The sequence below is a fragment of the Microcaecilia unicolor genome, chromosome 9, assembly GCF_901765095.1.
Source record: "Microcaecilia unicolor chromosome 9, aMicUni1.1, whole genome shotgun sequence".
NCBI classification, from domain to species: Eukaryota; Metazoa; Chordata; class Amphibia; order Gymnophiona; family Siphonopidae; genus Microcaecilia; species Microcaecilia unicolor.
The window spans coordinates 175,327,975-175,350,778 of NC_044039.1; the positions used below are offsets into that span (position 1 = coordinate 175,327,975).

Genomic DNA, 22,804 nt, shown 5'->3' on the forward strand with positions numbered 1-22,804 from the left:
AATGTGGGCTAGAAATGCTGTAAATAAATAAAATAAATAAATAAATATGCACATCTTGCTGTCTGAAGTGCACAGAAGAGTGTCACTTATGTGTGCTCTATAAGATAGTACATAAGTGCTGTTAGCATGTAACTGCAAGGAGGCATACATATAAGCAGAGTATGGGAGGGGTGTGGGTCTGTCTCTAACAAATGTGAACAACTTATAGGTACTCTTTGGTAATCTGCCTGCCTGTCATAATACCAGCTTAGGTGGCTGCAACTTCTGCAAAATACTGCAGTTAAATTAATTCATAGTGCAAAGAAATATGACTGTATGGAGGAATGCTAGGATGTATCGGCATTGAGAGTTCTTTATACACCCTCAACGCAGATCATTGATAGTGGCCATCAGGACTGGTCATCATCTGAGACTCATGAAAAGCACTGGGGCACCGAAGTTGATGGTGTCCTTATAGCACCCCCAATGTGAGAACCACTTATCCCCCCTCAGTATCATAGGAGGTGCAGTAGTCTCCAAAGACCTAAGACCTGGCGTCTAGTACTCCTCTGGAGGACATAGAAACATTATGGCAGATAAAGGCCACATGCGTCTGGTAGCTCTATACAAATGTTAATAATAATAGTGAATGGTGGGGATGGGCAGACTGGATGGACTATCTCATACTTGTCCTACATTTTCTTAAATTCAGATATAGTTTTTATCTCCACCACCTACATCAGGAGGCCGTTTCATGTATCTACCACCCTTTCTGTGAAAATGCATTTCCTTAGATTACTCCTGAGCCTAGAACTTTTTAACTTCTTCCTATGCTGTCTCATTTCAAAGTTTTCTTTCAATTGAAAGAGACTTCTCCTGTGCATGAAATCCAAGAAGATATTTAAATTAAGGCTCCAAGTTAATCACAGTTAATTATGGGGATCTTTTACTAAAGCTTAGCTCGAGTTATCTGCAGCAGGACCCATAAGAATAAAATGGGCCTAACTGCAGATAAGTTGTTAAACTTTAGTAAAAGACCCCCCCCCCCCCCCCCCCCGTATGCGTTTAATGTATTAATCATGAATTGCGATTAAGAAATTAATCGCGATTAGATAAGTTGATCATATTGCAGCATCTCCTGTCTCCTCTCTTCTGCTCTCTTTCACTCCTGACACCAGTCCTCAGCAATCTCCAGCACCTTTCCCTCCAACCAGAATTCAACATCACCACCTGCACGTCAACCTACCTTAAAAATGGTCTTCTGTTGGTCCCCAGCAGAAGCAGTGGTGCACATATCTTGCCTGCAGTCTGCTCCAAAGCTTTCCCTCTGGCCCATTCTGCCTCCTCTGATATCACTTCCTGTTTTTGCATGGGTGGGATGGGTTGGTGGGAAAGCCACTGCCAGGGACCAACAGAAGACCACCTTGAAGGAAGATGTTGGGGGTAGAGGGGAATTAAGAGGGGGAAGATGCTGAACCCTGAGTGGGGGGGAGTTGAGTGAGCTGCAGACTTGCAAGCAGAACTGTAGGGGTCACCAGTGGAAGCTACTGCCAAATCAGTAAGCACTAGCAGCCACGAAAAAGAACTTTGTGTTGCTCATCACCAAGTTTGTGTTGCTACTCTTGAGGATTGAGGGGAGGGAGGGAGAAAGATATAATGGACCTGGGGGAAGAGGAAAGAGAAAGGGATATATGTTGGATCTGGGAGTGGGAGGGAGGGAGATTATGAGTTCTTTAGGGAAGGGAAGGGGGATGGGATTTGATATACTGCCTCTCTGCAGTTACAATACCATACATACCTCCTACTCACCCCCACCTTGCTAGACTGTCATTGAAATACTTTGATGCTTCACTTATATATACTATCAACTAACACATTTGCTTATTTCCGATCTGACGAAGAAGGGCAACATTCGAAAGCTAATCAAGAAATGTATTAAGTTATGTCCAATAAAAAAGGTATCATCTTATTTTGTTTTCCATGTTTTATTTTGTTTCATTTCTATTGATAACCATGCAGTTACAATCAAAGCAGTTTACATATTATGTACAGGTACTTATTTTGTACCTGGGGCAATGGAGATAAGTGATTTGCCCAGAATCACAGGAGCTGCAGCAGGAAATAAAGAAATAGTTAAATAAACAAAACTTCAAACAAGCGATTAATCATGATCAAAAAGCTTTAATTGTCCGATTAATCACAATTTGAATTTTTAATCGTTATGCAGCCCTAATTTGAATGGCTCTATTATATTTCCTTTCTCCCTCCTTTCTTCCAAAATATACATATTGAGATCTTTGTCTGGCCTCATACATTTTATAATGGAGACCACTGACCAATTTAGTAGCCACTCTTTGAACCGACTTTATTCTGTTTATATCTTTTGGAAGGTGCGGTCTCCAGAATTGCACACAGTTCTCTAAATAGGGCCTCACCAGAGACTTGAATGATACTGGCTCCAGAACAGCGAATTGTCACCCAGGCAGAGAAGTGAACCTGGAAACAGATTCAGGGGTGCCTCTTAGCTGTGACAAGGGCTTGGAGCAGGACTATGAAAACATAGAAACTGAGAAAAATGAAGGCAGATAAACACCATATAGCCTATCCAGTCAGCCCATCCATGCCATCTACTCTCCTTTTCATTCCCTTAGAGATCCTATGTTCTTGTCCCAAGTGTTCTTAAATTTAGATAGTTTATCTCTACCACCTCCACTGGGAAACTGTTCCACAAATTCACCACAGTTTCTACGAAAACGTATTTCCTCAATTTACTTCTGAGTCTGTCCCATTTCACCTTTATCCTATGCTCCCTCATTCCAGAGCTTCTTTTCAATTGAAATAAATTTGCTTCTTGTGCATTTATGCCACATAATTATTTAAGCATCACATAATTATTTAAACATCTCTATCATATCTCCCCTCTCATATGCTTTATGACGAAGACCACTGACCATTTTAGTAGCCACCCTCTGGACTGACTTCTTCCAGTTTATATCTTTTTGAAAGTGCGGTCTCCAGAATTGTACATAGTATTCTAAATGAGGTCTCACCAGAGTCTTGTACAGGTGTACCATCAACTCCTTTTTTCTAAACGCGCTGTGATTGGTTCAGAGACTTCCAGGTCACTGCCAAAAAAGACATTTTTATTATTGCGGGGGGAATGACGGCCAAAATGGATGGTTTTTTTTTTTGGATGGGCGTCCATTTTGGCTGTCATTCCCCCCCTCCCCCCCCCCATCCCGGCAATAATAAAAACGTCTTTTTTGACAGTTTTTTTTGGATGGGCTTCATAAACTGCACTGTCCTCTGGATCGAGCCGCATCGGAGGGGGTGAGCGGTGCGGCGTCTTGAGGGGGGGATGACGGCTAAATAGACGTCTTTTTTAAAGCGGAGCGCTATTATTTTTTGTTACTTTTGTAGCAGTTTTTCAATGCCACGCAGCCCCAATGAGAGGTACAGACCTCTCGTTAGATTTTCCAGCGTTAAGGCAATCGGAAAAGGTTAGTGCATCTCATTACAATAGGGTTTCTACACAATTTGCTCATCTGCATTCCATTTTCGTTAGCTGCTACCGTCGTTGGAAAAAAGTCTTTAGTGCATGCCAGGGTTTAGTACTTGCTCGTTAATGGCTCGTTAAGTTTAGTGCATCTGGCCCTTGATATACTGTCTTTACTATCAGTGAGAAGGTGGTTTACAAAAAAGAAAGCTTTCATTCATTTTGTGTGGGAAATGTCAGAGGCTGTTCCGTTTATTTTAGACACGGAGGAGGAACCCAGGGTAGGAACATTGAACATTGTCCAGTTCCTCAAGTACTTCAACAGTCCCCAAGGAATCCTGAAGAACATGTTCATGAGAATGTGGAAGGCTACCTTCTCTGTGGTGCCTTTAAATAAGAATGTTGACTGTATGTACCAAGTCCAGAAGGCTCCTGGATTGAAGAAACAGTAGCCTTCTTACTGTTCCATGGTCAAATCAATGTCAGAAGGGCCAAACATTCCAAGACTCCCTCATTGGTGCCCCCCAGGGAGAGAAGCTCGGACATTGGAATCTTATGGAAGGAAGTTTTTTCGGAATGCTATGCTCACTTCCCAGAAAGCTTGATAGCAGCTGTGTGCGGTATGGCAAAGTTTGCTGATAGTCTCAAGAGAAAGGCCAAGCAGTTCATCAGTGGGCAAAGGAAAGGAGTATGGAAAGTGCATGATCTGAGTGACCTATGCTATTTTCAATATGGCATTAATAACTTCTGCTAAGGGTGTTGATGCCTGGAGACTTGCATGGCTTCATGCTTCAGACCCAAGATAAAGCGTGCAGAACAAGCTTGCTGATGTGCCATTTCATGAAGAGAATTTCTTTAGAAATGCTGTTACTCTCATCAGATAGCACAGTGACCTCTTAAGGCCCTCTCCAGGCACACTTTTAAACAGAGCTGCTCTTCCAAGAGTAAGAACATAGAATAACCAAATTGATGCAGAATGATGGTCCATGTAGCCCAGTATCCTGCTTCCAACAGTGGCCAATCCTGGTCTCAAATTTATGTTTATATTTATTAAAACCTTGATATACCACCTGGACTGGCATACAGATTACAGCAGTGAACAAAATATACTAAAATTAAAAGTGAAAAGAATTCCAATGCATGACAGGAAAGCAGCACTCATACCATACAAAAACATACAAAGCAATATCATATAATATAGCAGGTGCTTGGAACCTCAACGTGTAATCAAGACAACCCTTCATATGCCTTGGAAAAGATATTAGTTTTCAACAAGTCTTAAAATTTAGAACAGTACCTGGCAGAATCCCAAAGAATAGCGAGATTCCATTCTGCCAATCCCATCAATAGCTTTATCCATTTCTGTCTCAATAGCAGTTTATGAACGTTTCCTCCAGGAACTTGTCCAAACCTTTTTTAGACCCAGATACAATAACCACTGTTACCACATCCTCTGGTAATGAGTTCCAGAGCTTAACTATTTGTTGAGTGAAAAAATATTTTCTCATATTCATTTTAAATGTATTACCATTCAACTTCATTGAGTGTCTCCTAGTTTTATTACTTTAAAACATTTGATTCACGTTTAACTGTTCAACATCAGTTAGGATTTTGTAGATCTCAGGCATATTCCCCCCTCATCCATCTCTTTTTTTCAAAGCTGAAGAGCCCTAACCTCTTAAGCCTTTCCTCATATGAGAGGAGTTCCATCCTCTTAATCATTTTCATTGCTCTTCTTTGAAATTCCTATTACTCTCAATGGCATAGGAACTCTCCTCCCTCCCACTCTTTTTCCAATTAAGACAGGGTTCTTGCTATTGTCCCGGCAGCAGAGAGCCCAGAAGACCTAAATGAGGTCTGCAGCCAAAACCAGGGATGGGGTTTGACTGCCTCCACAAGAACACAGTCAGTGTCCCAGTATCCATGACAGAAAGGAGACTAAGGTTTATTGAAAATGTATGACCCCTTATAACCTCTGTTCAGTGGATGCTAAAGATAATCTAGCTAGGATACCATCTGCATCTATTTGAAACATACCAAAATTGCCCATTGAGAGCATTGTGATCAAGCTCAGTATCAGGATACACTACCAAGGAGCTCTCTTTCCTCTTTGATGCCAAGGTGACTGAGCCCATTCCACTATGGGAAAGAGGGCAGGGATTTTATTCAAGGTATTTCCTGACTGCAAAGAATATGGGAGATTCCATCCTAGACCTAAAGACCATAAAAAAGCTTCTCTGAGGACAAGCAGGATGTCAATTTACCACAGATGTGTGACATCACTGATGGGAGGCCTAGTGCGAATGCTACCCAGCATTCTAAACCTTCCAAAAGCTTTTGGCAAGCCCAATCAGAGCTCCTCTACAGCATTTCAGGGAGGAAGTGATCCCATAGTCCAGTAGAGGGACTGTACCGCAGCCCTCTCACCCAGAGCCTGGTCTTGTGTACAGTGGTCCAAGACAAGCACAGACTCTGACATCTTATGAAGACTACTTTACTGATACGGACTGATCCTAGGAGTCTGAAGTAAAGCCAGAGGAACCTTCGAAAGAGGGATCCCTTGGCTTGCCTTCATACCCCTCTCTGTCCCAGGAAAGGAGAAAGTCTGTCCCAGAGGAGCTCTCCTTTGTCAGCTTTCTAAGGGAGGGGAGGTCGTGCTGCACGCTGCAATGGGGGGGGGGGCGCATCGGCGATCCGCCCCGGGTGTCAGCCACCCTAGGAACACCACTGGACTCACCCCCCCCCCCCAATTAGGCTCTGACAGTGTCTGTGCACAGCATTCTTAAGACTGCGTAGATGAGGAATTGGGAGTCCGCTCTCACTATGCAGCCTGTACTCTTTGCCTCTTAGTTTGAGGCAAATAGAGTTTTGATCTCTTTAAAAAAAGAGTTGAAGACATTTCTGTTTATAAAAGCTTAAGAGGAGTCTGATATTGAAAATGGGAGAATTGAGCTCTGTAATTTTGGCCTTGTAGAGGGACTATTTATATTAGGGGGTTAATAGTGTAAGATGTATATGTTTGGTTGATATTTATATCCACATCCAGATACGTCCCAGTCACAGGAAGTATCTCAGATTTCAACTAGGAAAATGCCACTACTATTACCATGTTCTGCCATTTGGCCTTCTGTCCGCTCCCAGAGTATTACAAAATGTCTTGCAGTAGTCTCAGCGTTGCTACGCAGACTGGGAGTTCATGTCTTTCCCCATCTTGATGATTGGCTGTTATAGAGCACATCAAAGGGAAGTTCTCAGGAATCAATGCGAAGAATATTCAAGTGTTGAAGTTACATTCAGGTGTTGGAGTTACTAGCATTTGTTATCTACTACCCAATGTCCCACCTGCTCCCAACTCAGCAACTAGAATTAATTGGAGCCCTGCTAAACATGGTTCAGGCACTCCCTCAGTAGATCTTTTTGCAATTCACCTCAACAAAGTCCCTCAGTACTGCTCCAGACTTGGGACGCATGGCAGACTAGTGTCAAATGCCTTTCTCTGGAATGAGGGAGGGATCGTCTTTATGCATATTCTCTCATACCTCTGGTCAAGAAGACTCTACTGAAATTCAAGCAGGATCATGATCCTCATTGCACTTTACTAGCCAAGACAGATGTGGTTCCCATATCTTCTGGAATTGTCCTCCAAAGAACCTTGGAAATTGGAGTATTTTCCAACCCTCATCACCCAGAATGAGGAGTCTCTTCTGCATCCCAACCTCCAATCCCTAGCCCTCATGGCTTGGACGTTAATAGTGTAAAATCTGCATCACTTCAACTGGAGAGGCTAAGGTGGGCAGTGCTAAGATAAGGTAGGCTATGACAAGTTAAAATCCTTAGAGTGGGGGGAGGGGGGAGCAACAACTATGTCAATAGTAAATTAACAGTAAGGCACTTCTGAATGCAGCAGGGAAGGACCTTCTGTCAGCTGCCCCCCAAAGTATCTCTATTATTGATGGTTTCATGCAGATTGAATATTTATTTACTGGAATTTATTAACTGCCTTTGTGAAGAAATTTACCCAAGGCACTGTACAGCAGAAACAGTTTAACATAAACCTTACAACTTTGTTAACAGCATAACAATAATTTATTTATTTATTACATTTGTATCCCACATTTTCCCACCTATTTGCAGGCTCAATGTGGCTTACCGTAGGCATGCGCCAAGCCAGTAAGGAACAAATACAAAGTGGTATTATAGTAGAATAGATACTTGTGTTACAGACATATCTGGGAATTGTAGCGAGGAGGAGTTGCATTGAGTCCAGTTCTAGCTTTAGTTAGTTGTGTAGCAGGGTTCAGTCTTTTAGGTTACTTCAGTAAGGTATGCTTTTTTGAATAGGTAGGTTTTTAGTGATTTTCTGAAGTTTAGATGATCGTATGTTGTTTTCACGGCTTTTAGTAGTTCATTCCACGGTTGTGTGCTTATGTAGGAAAGGCTGCTTGCATAAGTTGATGACTGAATATAAGCATAAATAAATACAATCAATGAGGTAAACTTGGACATGGCAAATTGAAATCTAGTAACAGGACTAACAGGATACAGTATCAGAAACATACAATATTTTATTTATGAATCAGATCAGTTCAGTGTGGTTTACATTCTAGGTGAGACAAAAGTCAATAAAGCTAGTGTGAGGTATGAGAACAATTAGAGACCATTGGTGTAATGCATGAGACCAAAACCATTATAGGAAATGATAATAGATGATGCTAGGAGGTAGAAGTCAATGGATTGTTATTTAGCAGTCTTTGGAAAGAGGTTTTTAGCCTCTTCCTGAAGCTAAGATAGCTGTTTTCTGTTCTGATGGCAATAGGTAGAGAGTTCCACATTTTAACTCAAAGTACAGGAATAGAGAGCTGAAAATCCTTCTGATTTCAAATTTTCTTTTGAAACAGTGACTCTAGCATCAGTTGATCTTTCAGTCTGTTAGACTGGACCAAATGTAGTGAAGTGGTCTTAGCAGTTTAGAAGTGAAACCCTGTAAGATTTGAAAAACTAAACAAGCAGCTTTGAACCTGAGTCTTTTTGCTATGGGAAGCCAGTGCACTTTGTTAAGATGAGTTGAAACACTAGTATATTTAGTCAATCTGTATATTAGTCTAGCAGTTGTGTTCTGTATGATTTGCAGTTCTTTCTAATATGGACACAATACCAAGAAATAGAACATTACAGTAATCCAAGTGAGGTAGGATTAACATTTGGACTAGTAGTGCAAAGGCTTTTTGGTTGAAGAAGATCTGACTAGACATAGCTGTCTTATTTTGAATAGTGTTTTCTTCCAAGCTGGTTAATATAGGAAGAGAAGGTGAGTGAAGAATCATGCAAGACTTCTAGTACTCTGGTTTAAGACCCGACTGTAAAGCTTTGACCATTGGACAAAGATATTGATGATGGGACCTCAACTCCCTGATTTCAGAACCAGAGGAGCTTGGTTTTGAGCGCATTCATTTTCAGTTTATTGGTCAGAGCCCAGGTGCTAACAGTAGTCATTCCAGTCGCTAAAGACTGAGTTGTATCTTTGTTTGATTCTGTCACTGGTAAGAGAAGCATGATGTCATCTGCGTAGGATAATAGTAGTTCATTAAGACCCAGGTGTATAAAGACAAGGATTGACATAAAGAGATTAAACAGGTTGGTGAGAGGAGAGATCCCTGCGGGACCTTGCAGTTAGTAGACCAGTAGTTGGAAAGTTGGTTGTTTTGCTTGACAGAATAGCTTTGATTTAGAAGGAATTCACGGAACCATTTTTTCAAAGTCCCTGTTATTCCTATCTGGTCCAGGTATCTGAGTAGCAATGTGTAGTCAACTGCATCAAATGCCACCACTATATTGAATTGGAGAAGAATTACTTGGTTGCCTTTGCATAGGTGGTGTATGACATATGTATTTAGAACTAGCAGTAATGTTTCTGTACTATGTGACAATCTGAAGCCAAATTGTGACCAGTGTAATACAGAAATTTTTCCAGATATAAAGAGAGTTGTTTACTGATATAGGTTTCTAATACTGTAGTAGAAACTGGTATGCTTTCCATTAGACAGTAGTTTGCAGGTGATGTTATATCTAGCCCAGATCCCTTCAACAGTGGAATGAGAACAATTTTGCCTATATCAGGGGAAGAGAGCCAGTTTTTAACAGCTCATTGAGATCATTGAGTAACCCGTTTACTGCTTCCATAGGGATGGATTTGAGTAGGTATTTTGGGCACTGATCCAGGGAGCAGTTGGCTTGGGAGCTTATCAACAGCAGTGATCTTACATCGTCAACTGTTAGTGGTTGAAAAGATTCCTGGTTTTGGTCAGTTTTGAGTACTTGGATTGTAGGATCTGATTGAGGCTGAACTACGGGTTGGACTATTTTCCTCTGTGGGAGGAGCTTTAGATAGTTCAGACCTAATTTGGAGGATCTTATTGGCGAAATGATCAGCTAGGTCTTGGGTGGTCGGACATGTTTTCTATGAATATTCATCATCATTAGTGGAAGCTAGTTTTTTAACTAAGGAGAAAAATTTTTTGTTGTCAAGATCATCTTGACCTATTCGGCTGCTATAGTACTGACATTTTGAATCAGCTTTTTGTAGCGTCAGAAGGCTGACTTCCATTTGGATTTATCAGTAGTCCCTTTGGTCTTTCTCTATTGCTTTTCAAGGTGTCGACATTCCCTTTTTATGGTGGATAGTTCCTCTGTAAATTGTGGTGAATTTCTGAACATCTTGACCTTGTTAGTGGTAAATGGAGCAATTTTATCTAGTGTGGCTTTCAGCTTGGTATGCCAGCAGGATTTGATTAGCTCAGACCAGAAAGTGACCTTGTTGATTTTACCTCTAATGGAGATGAGTTTAGAGGATTTGTGCCTGGTTAAGATTGACATACAGATATCAATGGCGAAATCTAGTTGGAAGTGGTCAGACCATGGTACTGGCTTCCATTTGAATGAACTGATCAAGCTACTAGGATAGGAAGTCATGAAGTCTAACGTATGGCCTTTTTCATGAGTTGCACCCTCGGAGAATGTAGTTAGTTCACAGTCTTTCAGGAATGATTTGAAGTTGTGGACATTGGTGTCCGCATTATTTTCTAAGTGTGGGTTTAAGTCTCACAGGAAGATAATCCTAAAAAATTGGGACATGGCAGAGGAAGTAATCTCTGCAAGTTGAGGTTGGGCCTTGGACCAAGCTCCCGCAAGATGGTAAATGAGGAGTAGGGCGATTTGATTTGCCTCTTTTGAATCATCGCAGAATTTACACAGCATATATTCCAGTTCAGGGAAAACCCCAGAACTATCTAAAGACATGTGGGAAAAAACTCTTAAATATAAAGAGGAAGTCCACCAACTTTTATACCCTGTCTTGGAGAATGAAGAATACCATAATCAGGTGGATAGATGTGAGGCAATATCATAGTATCATCTTCTATGAGCCATGTTTCTGAGATAATCAGAAAGCCCAGATCTGAAGATTCTAGCAGATCCCTGAGTAAGAGAGCCTTGTTCCCCACAGACCTGGCATTGATATATAGCAGTGACAGGAGTGAGTTGAGACTTGTGTTCCAAAGGGGAGACTTGTTTGGGTAATTTCAAAAGATAATGAGGTTTTTTTAGGCTGTCGAATGTTAGCCATAGTAATGTTCTGATGGTATATATTGGCATTATCTAGCAGGTATCTGACTTTACAGTTAGGGTGTTTCTTAGTACATTGTTTACTTGACAGATTGTAAATTACAGGGATAGGATTAGGCACTAAGTTATCTGGTAGGTTGCTGACCGATGTGCTCAAAAGGGCTAAGAAAATACATGTCAGCCACTTCATGGTGATAGCTTTTGGAGCTAATTTAAGTCAGTTGGTTTTAGCGCTCTTTATCAGTCCTAAATGTGTGCTGTTAAAGACTTCAGAACAGTCCTCCCTGAGGGTAGAGGTCACCGATGATGAGGAGAGGTCATGGGATTTATTAACCATCTTTATGAAGAGATTCACCCAAGGTGGTGTACAGCTTGACATAAAAAACTAGCAATTTTGTTAACAGCATAATAATAATAATAATAAAATGAGCAGATTTTATTTAGACTAGGAAAGTGGGACTTTCATGTGGAGATGACAGTTGGCCATGGAGGGGAGGAGGTAGGCCTTGGATGTGCAGGTGATGGAGAGGGGGGCATGTGATGTCAAGAGGCCTTGGACAAAAGGGAAGGGGGCATGTGATGTTAGGGGTATGGGACAAAGGGGAGGGGGCATTTGATGAGATCATGGGGATCGGACACAGGGGAGGGGTGTTTGTGATGTGTTGAGGAGGGGACAGGACACAGGGAAGAGGTATTTGTGATGTCCAGAGGATTGGACACAAGGGAGAGGTGCTTCTGATGTGAGAGAAGGGGCAACTGGACATGGGGGGGGGGGGGGAGGATGGGAGAATCATAGCAACGGTTGCCACCATGTAAGGAATGTAGTAGATGTCATGGGAGGTGTGCTACTATGGCACATACCTAACACAGCATCTTCTACTGGACTCCTCTTGGCAGTAATTGTGACTTCGCTATCAGCAGTTGTGACGGCTAGCATGTGATAATGAATCACACACTGTCAGAGTAGGCTATTCCTTTCTCCACCCCAGTTCCTCCCAATTCCTGCTGATTCATGTGTTAGGCAGTTTGTGTGGCATTTTTACCATGTGGTCTGTCTTAATGCGCATTAAATGTTGGTGCAGGTTGGTGCACACTAACTGCTTAACGCAGCTTAGTAAAAGGACTACTTAGTTTTCTTTTTTTTCTAAATCTAGTACTTTACAATGTAAGGTTATTTAAAATTTTCTCCTACTTGAAATTTTTTAGTCTTGGGCTGCAACACCAATAATTGTTTTAATGGACAATTTTCAAAACGCTTGGAGTGCTGCAAAATCTCCTTTTTACCCTCAGTCTTTGTACCAATTTTAAAAGCAAATTTTCACATTTAACTCTGAAAATTGCCTACAGAAAACTCACCTACAGACATTTGTACCTCTTTATTTCTGCATGTACTTTTCCTGACTAAAACAACATGCATAGTTTTCAAAATATAAACTACATATATTGTTGCAGTCCCCATCTTAACCCTGTCCCAGGAAACTCCTTGACTGAATGTAGTAGATGTGTCGAATAACACACATTTTTCAGCACATATAGGGCTCCTTATACAAAGCTGTGCTAGCGATTCTGGTGCGGCAAATTTGCCTTGCAGGAATCGCTAGTGTGGCCTTGTAAAAGGAGGCCATGGTGAGCAGTTTTCAAATAAAAAAAACATGTTGCCCACAGAAATGACTTTCAAACTTGCCCCTTTAGGAAAAAGTATTACTTTGCAGAGTTTTGTATTTGAACAGTACATTGTAGTTTCTTCAGTTTCCTTTCTTTGCCATTTCCTCACAGGTTTAATTCGTGTTATGATTTAATTCTGTCACGTTTTTGTGCCTGGGATTTCAAGATATATGGTGTCACAGGTGTCAAAATAAAACGCATAACCAGAGTAAACAATCGAATTCTGAGGCAGAAGTTTGATGAGAGATTTCAAGCATTTTTTGATAAAGAAGAAATAAATATGCCAGAGTAAGTAAATGGATTTCCAGAATTTTTTTTTAAAATAAGGATTTCTTTTACAAAGCCGCGCTAGCGATTCCAGTGTGACGAAGCCCATAGGAATTGAATGGGCTTCATCGCATCTACCATGCTGGAATCATTAGTGTGACTTTGTAAAAGGAGTCCTAAATTAATATCTTATTTGTCTTGAAAGTAGCATTGATAGTTTTCATTATCATATTTTAGGTTCAGGACTTTTCTCATATCAAGATGAAATCATTTATCAAAAAATGCTCAGTACCTGGGCCCCTTTTACTAAATTGCACTAAAAGATGAGCTTAGCACATTCTTATATAGGACTTTTCCATGCACTAAGCCCATTTCTAGTGCAGCTGTAAATTTGGCCTTTTTTATTGTATCTTTTTCTGGCTGTGAGCTAATGTTAGCATTAGTGCGCAGCCATTTAAACAAATTAACACGGGAGCCCTTTCTGCCTCCTATTTAACAGAAGCTAAGGGCTCCTGCTTTGTGGACATGGTAACCAGTTAACATGGTGGTAATGTCAGTGTGCTAGCTGATTAGCACATCTATGCCTATTCTCTGCCCCTGAAAAGCCCCTTCACAAAAACATTTTAAAAAATACAAACCCACATGCTTAGCGCACGTAGATGGCAAAACTAATGCAAAATGCATGTGCTAGCATTTAATGCAGCTTAGGTAAAGGGCCCCTTAGTCTTAGGGACTTAAACTTTCAGCTAAAAATGTTTTTAATATGCAGTTTCTTACATTTAGGGCTGCTATTCCTTTTTCTAAATTTAGAGCCTAAGTTAAGAGCCTAGAGATTAATTCTGTAAAATAGCTGCTAATATTTACTTGTTGATTATGTGCATAAATGATTAAAATAAAGACATATACATTGTGAGCGGGTCACCCTTCCAGGCTCTGGCCAGGGCTGACCTTGCTTAGCTTCCTTCACACACAGTCACGGTTGGGCTCTACACTTCTCAGTAATTCACCTTTCACAAATGTTCACCAACACCAGGCTTCTTATAACTAAAGGTTTTATTAGTTGCCATTTAACATAATCTTCATGGCTTATTCCTTCATTAACTTAAACATTTCTTCTTCAATCCAAACATTTAAAGCAGTTCCTCAAACTTTCACAGTTCAAACAGCCAAACAAAAGCACTTACTTTTCTTTCTCAGAGAGTAGTGCAGCTGTCACCTTCTCAGCGGAGAGCTTCAAAAGTCCACAGAGTTCAGCCAAGTACCTTCAAGGGGATCTTCTTCCTCTAGCTGCCAGGTCTCCAGCTCCTCTCTTCTCTTTCACCCCACAGGCAGGTATAAGGTGGTTAATTAGCTTCTCCATTACTTCAGGCTCTTCCCCTTAATTCCAGGCAGGACCCAGCCCACAACCACCTACACCTGTTTCCAGCCCAGGACTCTCCTTGGTCCTAGCAACCTACATCTGGACATTCCCCTACTGGCTCCCTCTAGTGACTCATCCTGGACATTTTCCCCCATTTTTATGGGAACAGTGTCATCTAGTGTCCAGGATAGGACAGCCCCTTATTCTTCACATACCCCCACACTTAAGCTAATTGCTGCTCTACCTCAGCAACCCTTTAAGTCTTTTCCACTGAGGAGCAGCAATTCTTCAAAGAGGGCATACTCTTTTTCAGGCTCATCCCTGTTCTATCCCTGGGCCTCACCACCCCATCTAGGCTCCTCATCCCCCTCTTAGCACTTCACATGGCACGGGCCTTCCCCATTCACTAGGCCCTGAGGGGTTCTCACTGCAGCAGGCCCGATCTGACCCTCATCCCCTGCAACTCCTCCTACCTCCTGGATGCCCGCCTTTAACATGATCCTCTGAGGGAGGAGTCACCTAGCTCGCCTAGGTCCCTTACCTTCCTCTTAGCACCTCACATGGCTTGGCCCTTCCCCCCGTTCCCGAGGACCTGAGGTGCCTAACTGCAGCAGGTCCTATCTGACCCCCATCCCCTGCAGCCACCTCCTGCCTCCTGGGGCATCCGACCTCACCACGATCCCTCCGAGAAAGGGGTCACCTGACGACTCCTTCAGGCGCTCTGCAGCAGGTCCTATCTGACCCTCATCCCCTGCAAGTCCCCAAAACCTGGTTCTCTATGTCCATCTTTGTTAGATCTTTTCCATCGGCAATCGACTCAGGTAAGTGCTTCCGAAGCCCGGCCTTCTCCTCTCCGGCTTGAACTGCCTCCGGCTTCTCAGGCCTCCATCCCTCCTGGCTGTTTCCAGCCCAGGACTCTCCTTGGTCCTAGCAACCTCCAGCTGGACATTCCCCTACTGGCTCCCTCTAGTGACTCATCCTGGACATTTTCCCTCATTTCTATGGAAACAGCGCCATCTAGTGGCCTTCCCAGGATAGGACAGCCCCTTATTCTTCACAACATTCATATGTGTGCACATACCCATGTAAATGCTGAAAACCCAACAAATGCTATTCTGTAAATGTGCATGTAACTTATATACAGTGGGGGAAATAAGTATTTGATCCCTTGCTGATTTTGTAAGTTTGCCCACTGACAAAGACATGAGCAGCCCATAATTGAAGGGTAGGTTATTGGTAACAGTGAGAGATAGCACATCACAAATTAAATCCGGAAAATCACATTGTGGAAAGTATATGAATTTATTTGCATTCTGCAGAGGGAAATAAGTATTTGATCCCCCACCAACCAGTAAGAGATCTGGCCCCTACAGACCAGGTAGATGCTCCAAATCAACTCGTTACCTGCATGACAGACAGCTGTCGGCAATGGTCACCTGTATGAAAGACACCTGTCCACAGACTCAGTGAATCAGTCAGACTCTAACCTCTACAAAATGGCCAAGAGCAAGGAGCTGTCTAAGGATGTCAGGGACAAGATCATACACCTGCACAAGGCTGGAATGGGCTACAAAACCATCAGTAAGACGCTGGGCGAGAAGGAGACAACTGTTGGTGCCATAGTAAGAAAATGGAAGAAGTACAAAATGACTGTCAATCGACAAAGATCTGGGGCTCCACGCAAAATCTCACCTCGTGGGGTATCCTTGATCATGAGGAAGGTTAGAAATCAGCCTACAACTACAAGGGGGGAACTTGTCAATGATCTCAAGGCAGCTGGGACCACTGTCACCACGAAAACCATTGGTAACACATTACGACATAACGGATTGCAATCCTGCAGTGCCCGCAAGGTCCCCCTGCTCCGGAAGGCACATGTGACGGCCCGTCTGAAGTTTGCCAGTGAACACCTGGATGATGCCGAGAGTGATTGGGAGAAGGTGCTGTGGTCAGATGAGACAAAAATTGAGCTCTTTGGCATGAACTCAACTCGCCGTGTTTGGAGGAAGAGAAATGCTGCCTATGACCCAAAGAACACCGTCCCCACTGTCAAGCATGGAGGCGGAAATGTTATGTTTTGGAGGTGTTTCTCTGCTAAGGGCACAGGACTACTTCACCGCATCAATGGGAGAATGGATGGGGCCATGTACCGTACAATTCTGAGTGACAACCTCCTTCCCTCCGCCAGGGCCTTAAAAATGGGTCGTGGCTGGGTCTTCCAGCACGACAATGACCCAAAACATACAGCCAAGGCAACAAAGGAGTGGCTCAGGAAGAAGCACATTAGGGTCATGGAGTGGCCTAGCCAGTCACCAGACCTTAATCCCATTGAAAACTTATGGAGGGAGCTGAAGCTGCGAGTTGCCAAGCGACAGCCCAGAACTCTTAATGATTTAGAGATGATCTGCAAAGAGGAGTGGACCAAAATTCCTCCTGACATGTGTGCAAACCTCATCATCAACTACAGAAGACGTCTGACCGCTGTGCTTGCCAACAAGGGTTTTGCCACCAAGTATTAGGTCTTGTTTGCCAGAGGGATCAAATACTTATTTCCCTCTGCAGAATGCAAATAAATTCATATACTTTCCACAATGTGATTTTCCGGATTTAATTTGTGATGTGCTATCTCTCACTGTTACCAATAACCTACCCTTCAATTATGGGCTGCTCATGTCTTTGTCAGTGGGCAAACTTACAAAATCAGCAAGGGATCAAATACTTATTTCCCCCACTGTAGCTCATATTTTTCAGGTAGAGTGTGGGTGGAGTGTGAGTAGAACTTACAATTATTTGCATAAGTTATAGAGCACTAGAAGCAACATTTACATTTTTCTTTTCAGATGGAGTTCTGAGAAAAGAGGAAACTTCACTGGGTAAGTGAATAATACTTTTTTGGGAGATTTGGTGATTTGAAGCTTGGGAAAGAAAAGAATTTGTAGGATTATTGATAAAAATTTGTTTTAATTTCATTAGGGAAAGCAAATATTAGTTAGTAGGTTGCTTAAATAATCTAACACTATTTTCCCTTAGTTTCAATTTAATTGTTAGAACCCTAGAGCAATAAATTAAAGAAAAAAAAGTTGGTATTAGATACTTATGAGGTCTATATTATTTTGTCTTAGCTTAATCTTCTTTCCTACCCTTTCCATCTGCCACCCATCCCAGGCACATCACATAGTGGTTGATATTTAGTGTGGTTGAAGCGGGTAAAAGAAGTTCCTGCCCACTTACACCATGCTGAGTGAGCTGATATTCAGTAGCACTTAACCAGGCAGTGCTACTAGGTATCAGCTCTGACTGCTGTTGTACTGCCTGGGCAGTGCCAGGGTAGTCCAGGGGCAGAGTCAAGGAGTAGCCTGCATTTATGTGGGTACAAGCCATATTCAGTAACGTGCCGCATACCTAAGTGGCCAGATAGGGCATAGTCCTGTCTTTGGCTACTTAACTGTGCAGCTGCTGGCAATGAGTATCGGCACCTGGATAGCTAATATGACAATCCTCTGTCCCTTCCCATCCCCCTTCCAAATGCCTCCCCCAATTCAGATACCCCTCTGCCCAATCTGGCCCTAGTTCCAATCCCCCTCTGCTCAATTCCCATTTCCAACCCCCCTCCCCCCCCAATCATTCCAATCACCTCATTCCATCTGTCCCCAACCCAATCCTCCCCTCACCTCCCTGGACCTACCCCAGTCTGCAGGACTGACCCTTTGTCCTTATATTGAAGGCTGATCCCTAGCATTAGTAACATGAGACTACCACTAAGGATCAGCATTGCCATTTTTGACTCAAAACCAGACGGGCAGGAGCAAAAGGAAACTGCTCCTGCCTCAGCCCAGTAGACCACCAGGAATCACCTCTGGGTAAAACTTGGGAGTGGAGGAGGTAGGGGAGGGTTGAGCTTGGGGACAGGTAGGGCTTGGAGATTTTAATTTGGGGGCAGTGTTTGGTAGGGGGGATCAGGCAGAGGGAGATTGGAATCGGGAGGTTTGGAAGGGTGATTGAGTGGCAGGGTTTGGAACTGGAGAAGGAGGTCCAATCTGAATGTCTTGTCCAGTCTCGGTTGAATATTGGATAGGAACCAGATGACTGCTGATGGCCCAGGCCCGAATAATCAATGCTGATGCCTGGACAGAGCTTGACATTGAATATCTTGGTCTAACTTAGCAGGTGATGGTCAGTGTTTAAAAAAAAAATAATCACTGCCAGCGGCTGAATATTGACTGGTTAATTTAAAGAGGATAAGAAGAAGTTTGTCACCACAAAGTGTTTTCATCAGCAAGTGATTGCGCTCAAACAAGAACTTATTTGCAGTTTAGAGCAGGAAACATTAAATAAAAGCATAAAATATAACAAATAATCTTAAGGCCCTTTATATTAATTTAGTATCCTTACTAATTTGTTAAGTTTAAATAGGTAAACAACTCACCAGTACTGTGATAGACAGCAGGCCAACAGTGAGAGGTGCTATCCAGCAGTGACATAGCCAGAGGGCCAATTTGCGCTGGGCCTGAGCCCAAGGAGGCTGGGCCTGAAGATTCATCTCTTCCTCACCTGAACTAGCAGGGATTTGCAAGCCCCACCAGTTGAAGACCTCCTCCCAGCTGAAAGAGCACTTACATCCTGCCACCACCAGCAGTGTCCCAGAGTCACTGACACAGCCAGCCTCTACACATGCATGCAAACTGAGGAGTGGGGGGAGGTAGTGGCTCGAGATCACTGTAGCTGACTGCACAGGGTGTAAGGGCTCTTCTCCGAGGACAAGCAGGCTGTATCCTTCTCACAAGTGGGTCGATGATCAGCGTCAACCCGGGAACCGGCATATTGCATAGTAAAAAATTTTAAAAATGTTATTAGAGCCATCTGGTACGCGTGATGCACTGCACTGCACATGCGCGGAATGCCGTCCCGCCCGTCATACGACCATGCTCCTCAGTTCGCTTTTTTTCCACGTGTGGAGCAGCAGTACTTTCTGCAGCTCCTCTATTGCCTGGGAAAGAGCCTTATTTGTTTGTGACAGTGCTTTTTGGCTATTTTTTCATTGAGTGGGTCTCCACCTCTCTCTCACTCTCCTGTTGTGCAGGCTCCCCGGGACCGACCATCGTCGGACCCGACCCCGAGGAGTCTCAGTGAGGTGCATCGGGCAAAGGCCAAGAAGCACTGACACCGATCTCCTTCGACGCACGGTGCCGGGAGCTCTGGGATGTCGAGGGATCAGGTTCCTAAGAAGCATCAGTGCTGGGAGGACCACTCCCCCTCCATTCAAGAGGTGCTGGTGCACCCGTTTCCCAGCAGCCAAGATCCTGCTTCTGCACCCCAGACAGTTAGGCAACCTGAGCATGCACCGGCTCCACAGCCTTTACTAATGGCGGCTCTCGACGAGTGACTCCGGGCCTTGTTCCCAGAGCTGTTGGAGGCCTTTATGCAGCGATGTGTATCGGGGGTGCCTGCTCTTACCATGCCTTCCACTGCAGCCCCGCCTGGCCCTCAGCCCGCGGTACGGCCCTGACACCAGCACCGCTTGCAGTTCTGCTGTCGACTGCCACCCAGGCCAGTTCTCCTTCAATGTCGGTGAAGGAAGCTTCATTGGAGTCGAAGCATTAACTTACCTCAACGCCATTTTCAAGGCAACGAATCTCGAAGTCGAGGTGGGCCCAGTTTAGGACATCCCTGAGGGAAGTGCTTTCCGACACCGAAAAAGAACACTCGTGAGAATCAAGAGGATCCCAGGTACTTTTTCTCCAGTGAGTCCTATGGGATTCCTTCAGAACCTTCCCCTCCACCTGAGAAAAGGCCATCATCACCTGAGAGCCTCTCTTTCACCTCATTTGTGTGGGAAATGGGTGAGGTCATACCCTTCCTAGTAGAAGTGGAGGATGAGCCCAGGGCTAAGATGCTCAAGGTCCTGGACTACACCTCTCCACCTAAGGAGGCAGTGACGAGCCCCCTGCATGAGGTACTCAAGGCAGTCCTCATGCGGAACTGTGCGTCCCTCTGTCTATGTGGTCCCCAAGAAAATTGACACCCAGTATTGGATCCACGGGGAACCTGGGTTGGCGAGGTCTCAGTTACCCCACAACTCCATGGTAGTGGATGCCACTCTCAAGAGAGCCCAGAGTACTAGGGACTATGCTTCGGTGCCCCAAGCAGAGAAGCTAGGACCTTGGACTCTTTTGGGAGGAAAATGTATCAGGCCGCGATGCTCATTGCCCGTATTTAGTCATACCAGCTCTTCATGAGCATCTACCGGAACTCGGTGAGGCAGCTATCTGACTTGGTTGATGCACTCCCTCCGGAGCATGCTGAGCCTTTTCGCCAGCTGGTCAAGCAGCAGAAAGTGTGTCGCAAGTTCTTGGCGAGGGGCACTTACGACACTTTTGATGTGGCATCCAGAATCTCTGCCCAGAGTATAGCAATGCGCAGACTCTGATGGCTGCATGTCCCTGACCTGGACCATTCGGTTCAGCAGACAATGGCGGATGCCCCATGCCGGGGAGATATTCTTTTCGGAGAGAAGGTCGAAGAACTGGTTGACCAGCTCAAGAATCATACCGATGTTATGTCTTCTCTCTCCCGCCAGGTGCCTTCTGCTACCACCTCCTTATCCAGGAGGTATTTTGATGGGTCCCGGAGTACTTCTTATGCCTGTTCTAGGTGTAGGAATGCCCCGGCGGCTCACAAGCCTGCTCAGGCCAGACCCCAGTGTGCTCATCAACAGTGTGCGCCTAAGGCCCCTGCTGCTCCCCAGCAAACGCAAGGTACGGGCTTCTGACTGACTCCAGCAGAGCAAAGCCACCATAAAATTGTCAGTGCTGGATGACTTACTGGTTGAGGAGAGGTTACAATTTTTTCACCAAAGGTGGCTTCTCATAACCTCCAAGTGGTGGGTTCTTGATCTGGTATCCAAACCTCTGAATTGTCCACCGAGGGCTCATATGTTCCGCTCTCAACACAAGCAGGTAATTGCAGAGGAACGCTCCGCCCTTTTAAAGGCCTATGCAGTTGAACCCGTTCCACCAGGGGAAGAAGGGCAACAATTCTATTCCAGGTACTTCCTTGTGCAGAAAAAGACAAGGGAGATACATCCCATCCTAGACCTGAGGGCCCTGAACAAGTTCCTGGTCCGAGAAAAGTTCAGAATGGTTTTCCTGGGCACCTTTCTTCCCATGATTCAGAAAAATGATTGGCTGTGCTCTCTGGACTTGAAGGATGCATATTCAAATATACCGATACTTCCAGCTCACAGGCAGTATCTTTGGTTTCGGCTGGGAACACATCACTTTCAGTACTGCGTGTTGCCTTTTGGCCTCACGTCAGCTCCCAGGGTGTTTACCAAATGTCTGAGAGTGCATGTGTTCCCTTATCTCTATGATTGGCTGGTGAAGAGCACCTCAGAGGACGGTGCTTGGGGAGTCCATGCGGAAGACTATTCAGGTGCTGCAGCTACTAGGGTTCGTAATAAACTACCCCCAAGTCCCATCTCTGCCCTGTACAATAATTGGAATTCATAGGAGCCCTGCTCAATACGTGGGCTGTTCAAGCCGATCTCCCAGAGACGCGTGCAGACAACCTTCTGTCCCTCGCATCCAAGGTTCAGACACCACAGCAAGTCACAGCTCGGCAGATGTTGAGGTTGTTGGGCCACATGTCTTCCACAGTATATATTACACCCATGACACATCTTCATATGAGATCTGCTCAATAGACCCTGGCTTCTCAGTGGTATCAAGCCCCGGGGAGCCTCAAAGATGTCATCCAAGTTTCCTCTGAGCTGATACACTCTCTTCAGGTTTGCTTGGATATTTTAGCCAATCTTAATGGGGTCCAATATGCACGGTATAATATCAAGAAGGATGATTGAGATATAGCTGCTGATTTAGTTGGATGTAAAGTTTTTGACCAATATGTAGTCCAGTCATGTTCTGATGTTTTTATATTAAGAGCTTTCTCCTACGAAGACTCTGTAGCACACGGTGTTCAAAGGATTAAGCAAAAATTTTATACCCTTTTCTGGGCACTTTATAAATCAAAACAGTATGATGAAAAATCTGATAAATTGCGAGGGAGTGAAGAAAGAGGGTAGGCAGGGGCTAAAAATGAGATCTGTTTCCAAGGGAAAGGAGGAGTTAGAGTTACATTATACAATCTAGAAATAATAACAAGAGATAATAGGTTACCTGCAGTGTACATTTGTGATAATGACCAAATCCCTCTGGATTGCCATTCTTTTTGAAATTGCTTTAATGCAGAGGAATCAAACAGAGAATAGAACCACAAAGGGATTTCTTTTAGAGAACCTATTTTACTAGTAAAAAAGACCCGTTTCTGAGACCAATGAAACGGGCACTAGCAAGGTATTCATCGTAGTGTGTATGTTTGAGAGAGTGTGTGTGAGAGTGAGTGTGTGAGAGAGAGTGATA

At 43.9% G+C, this 22,804-nt stretch overlaps 1 protein-coding gene across 2 annotated transcripts in view; it reads left to right on the forward strand.

The window, feature by feature from the left end:
- The window catches only part of LRRC9 (leucine rich repeat containing 9), a 469,353-nt gene that overhangs the window by 177,152 nt on the left and 269,397 nt on the right, over positions 1-22,804 (forward strand). For both annotated transcript variants that reach the window (XM_030213856.1, XM_030213854.1), the window contains 2 exons: positions 12,872-13,048; positions 17,228-17,260. In XM_030213856.1, the coding sequence (XP_030069716.1) occupies positions 12,872-13,048; positions 17,228-17,260 (210 nt within the window). The remainder of the gene's footprint in view (positions 1-12,871; positions 13,049-17,227; positions 17,261-22,804) is intronic.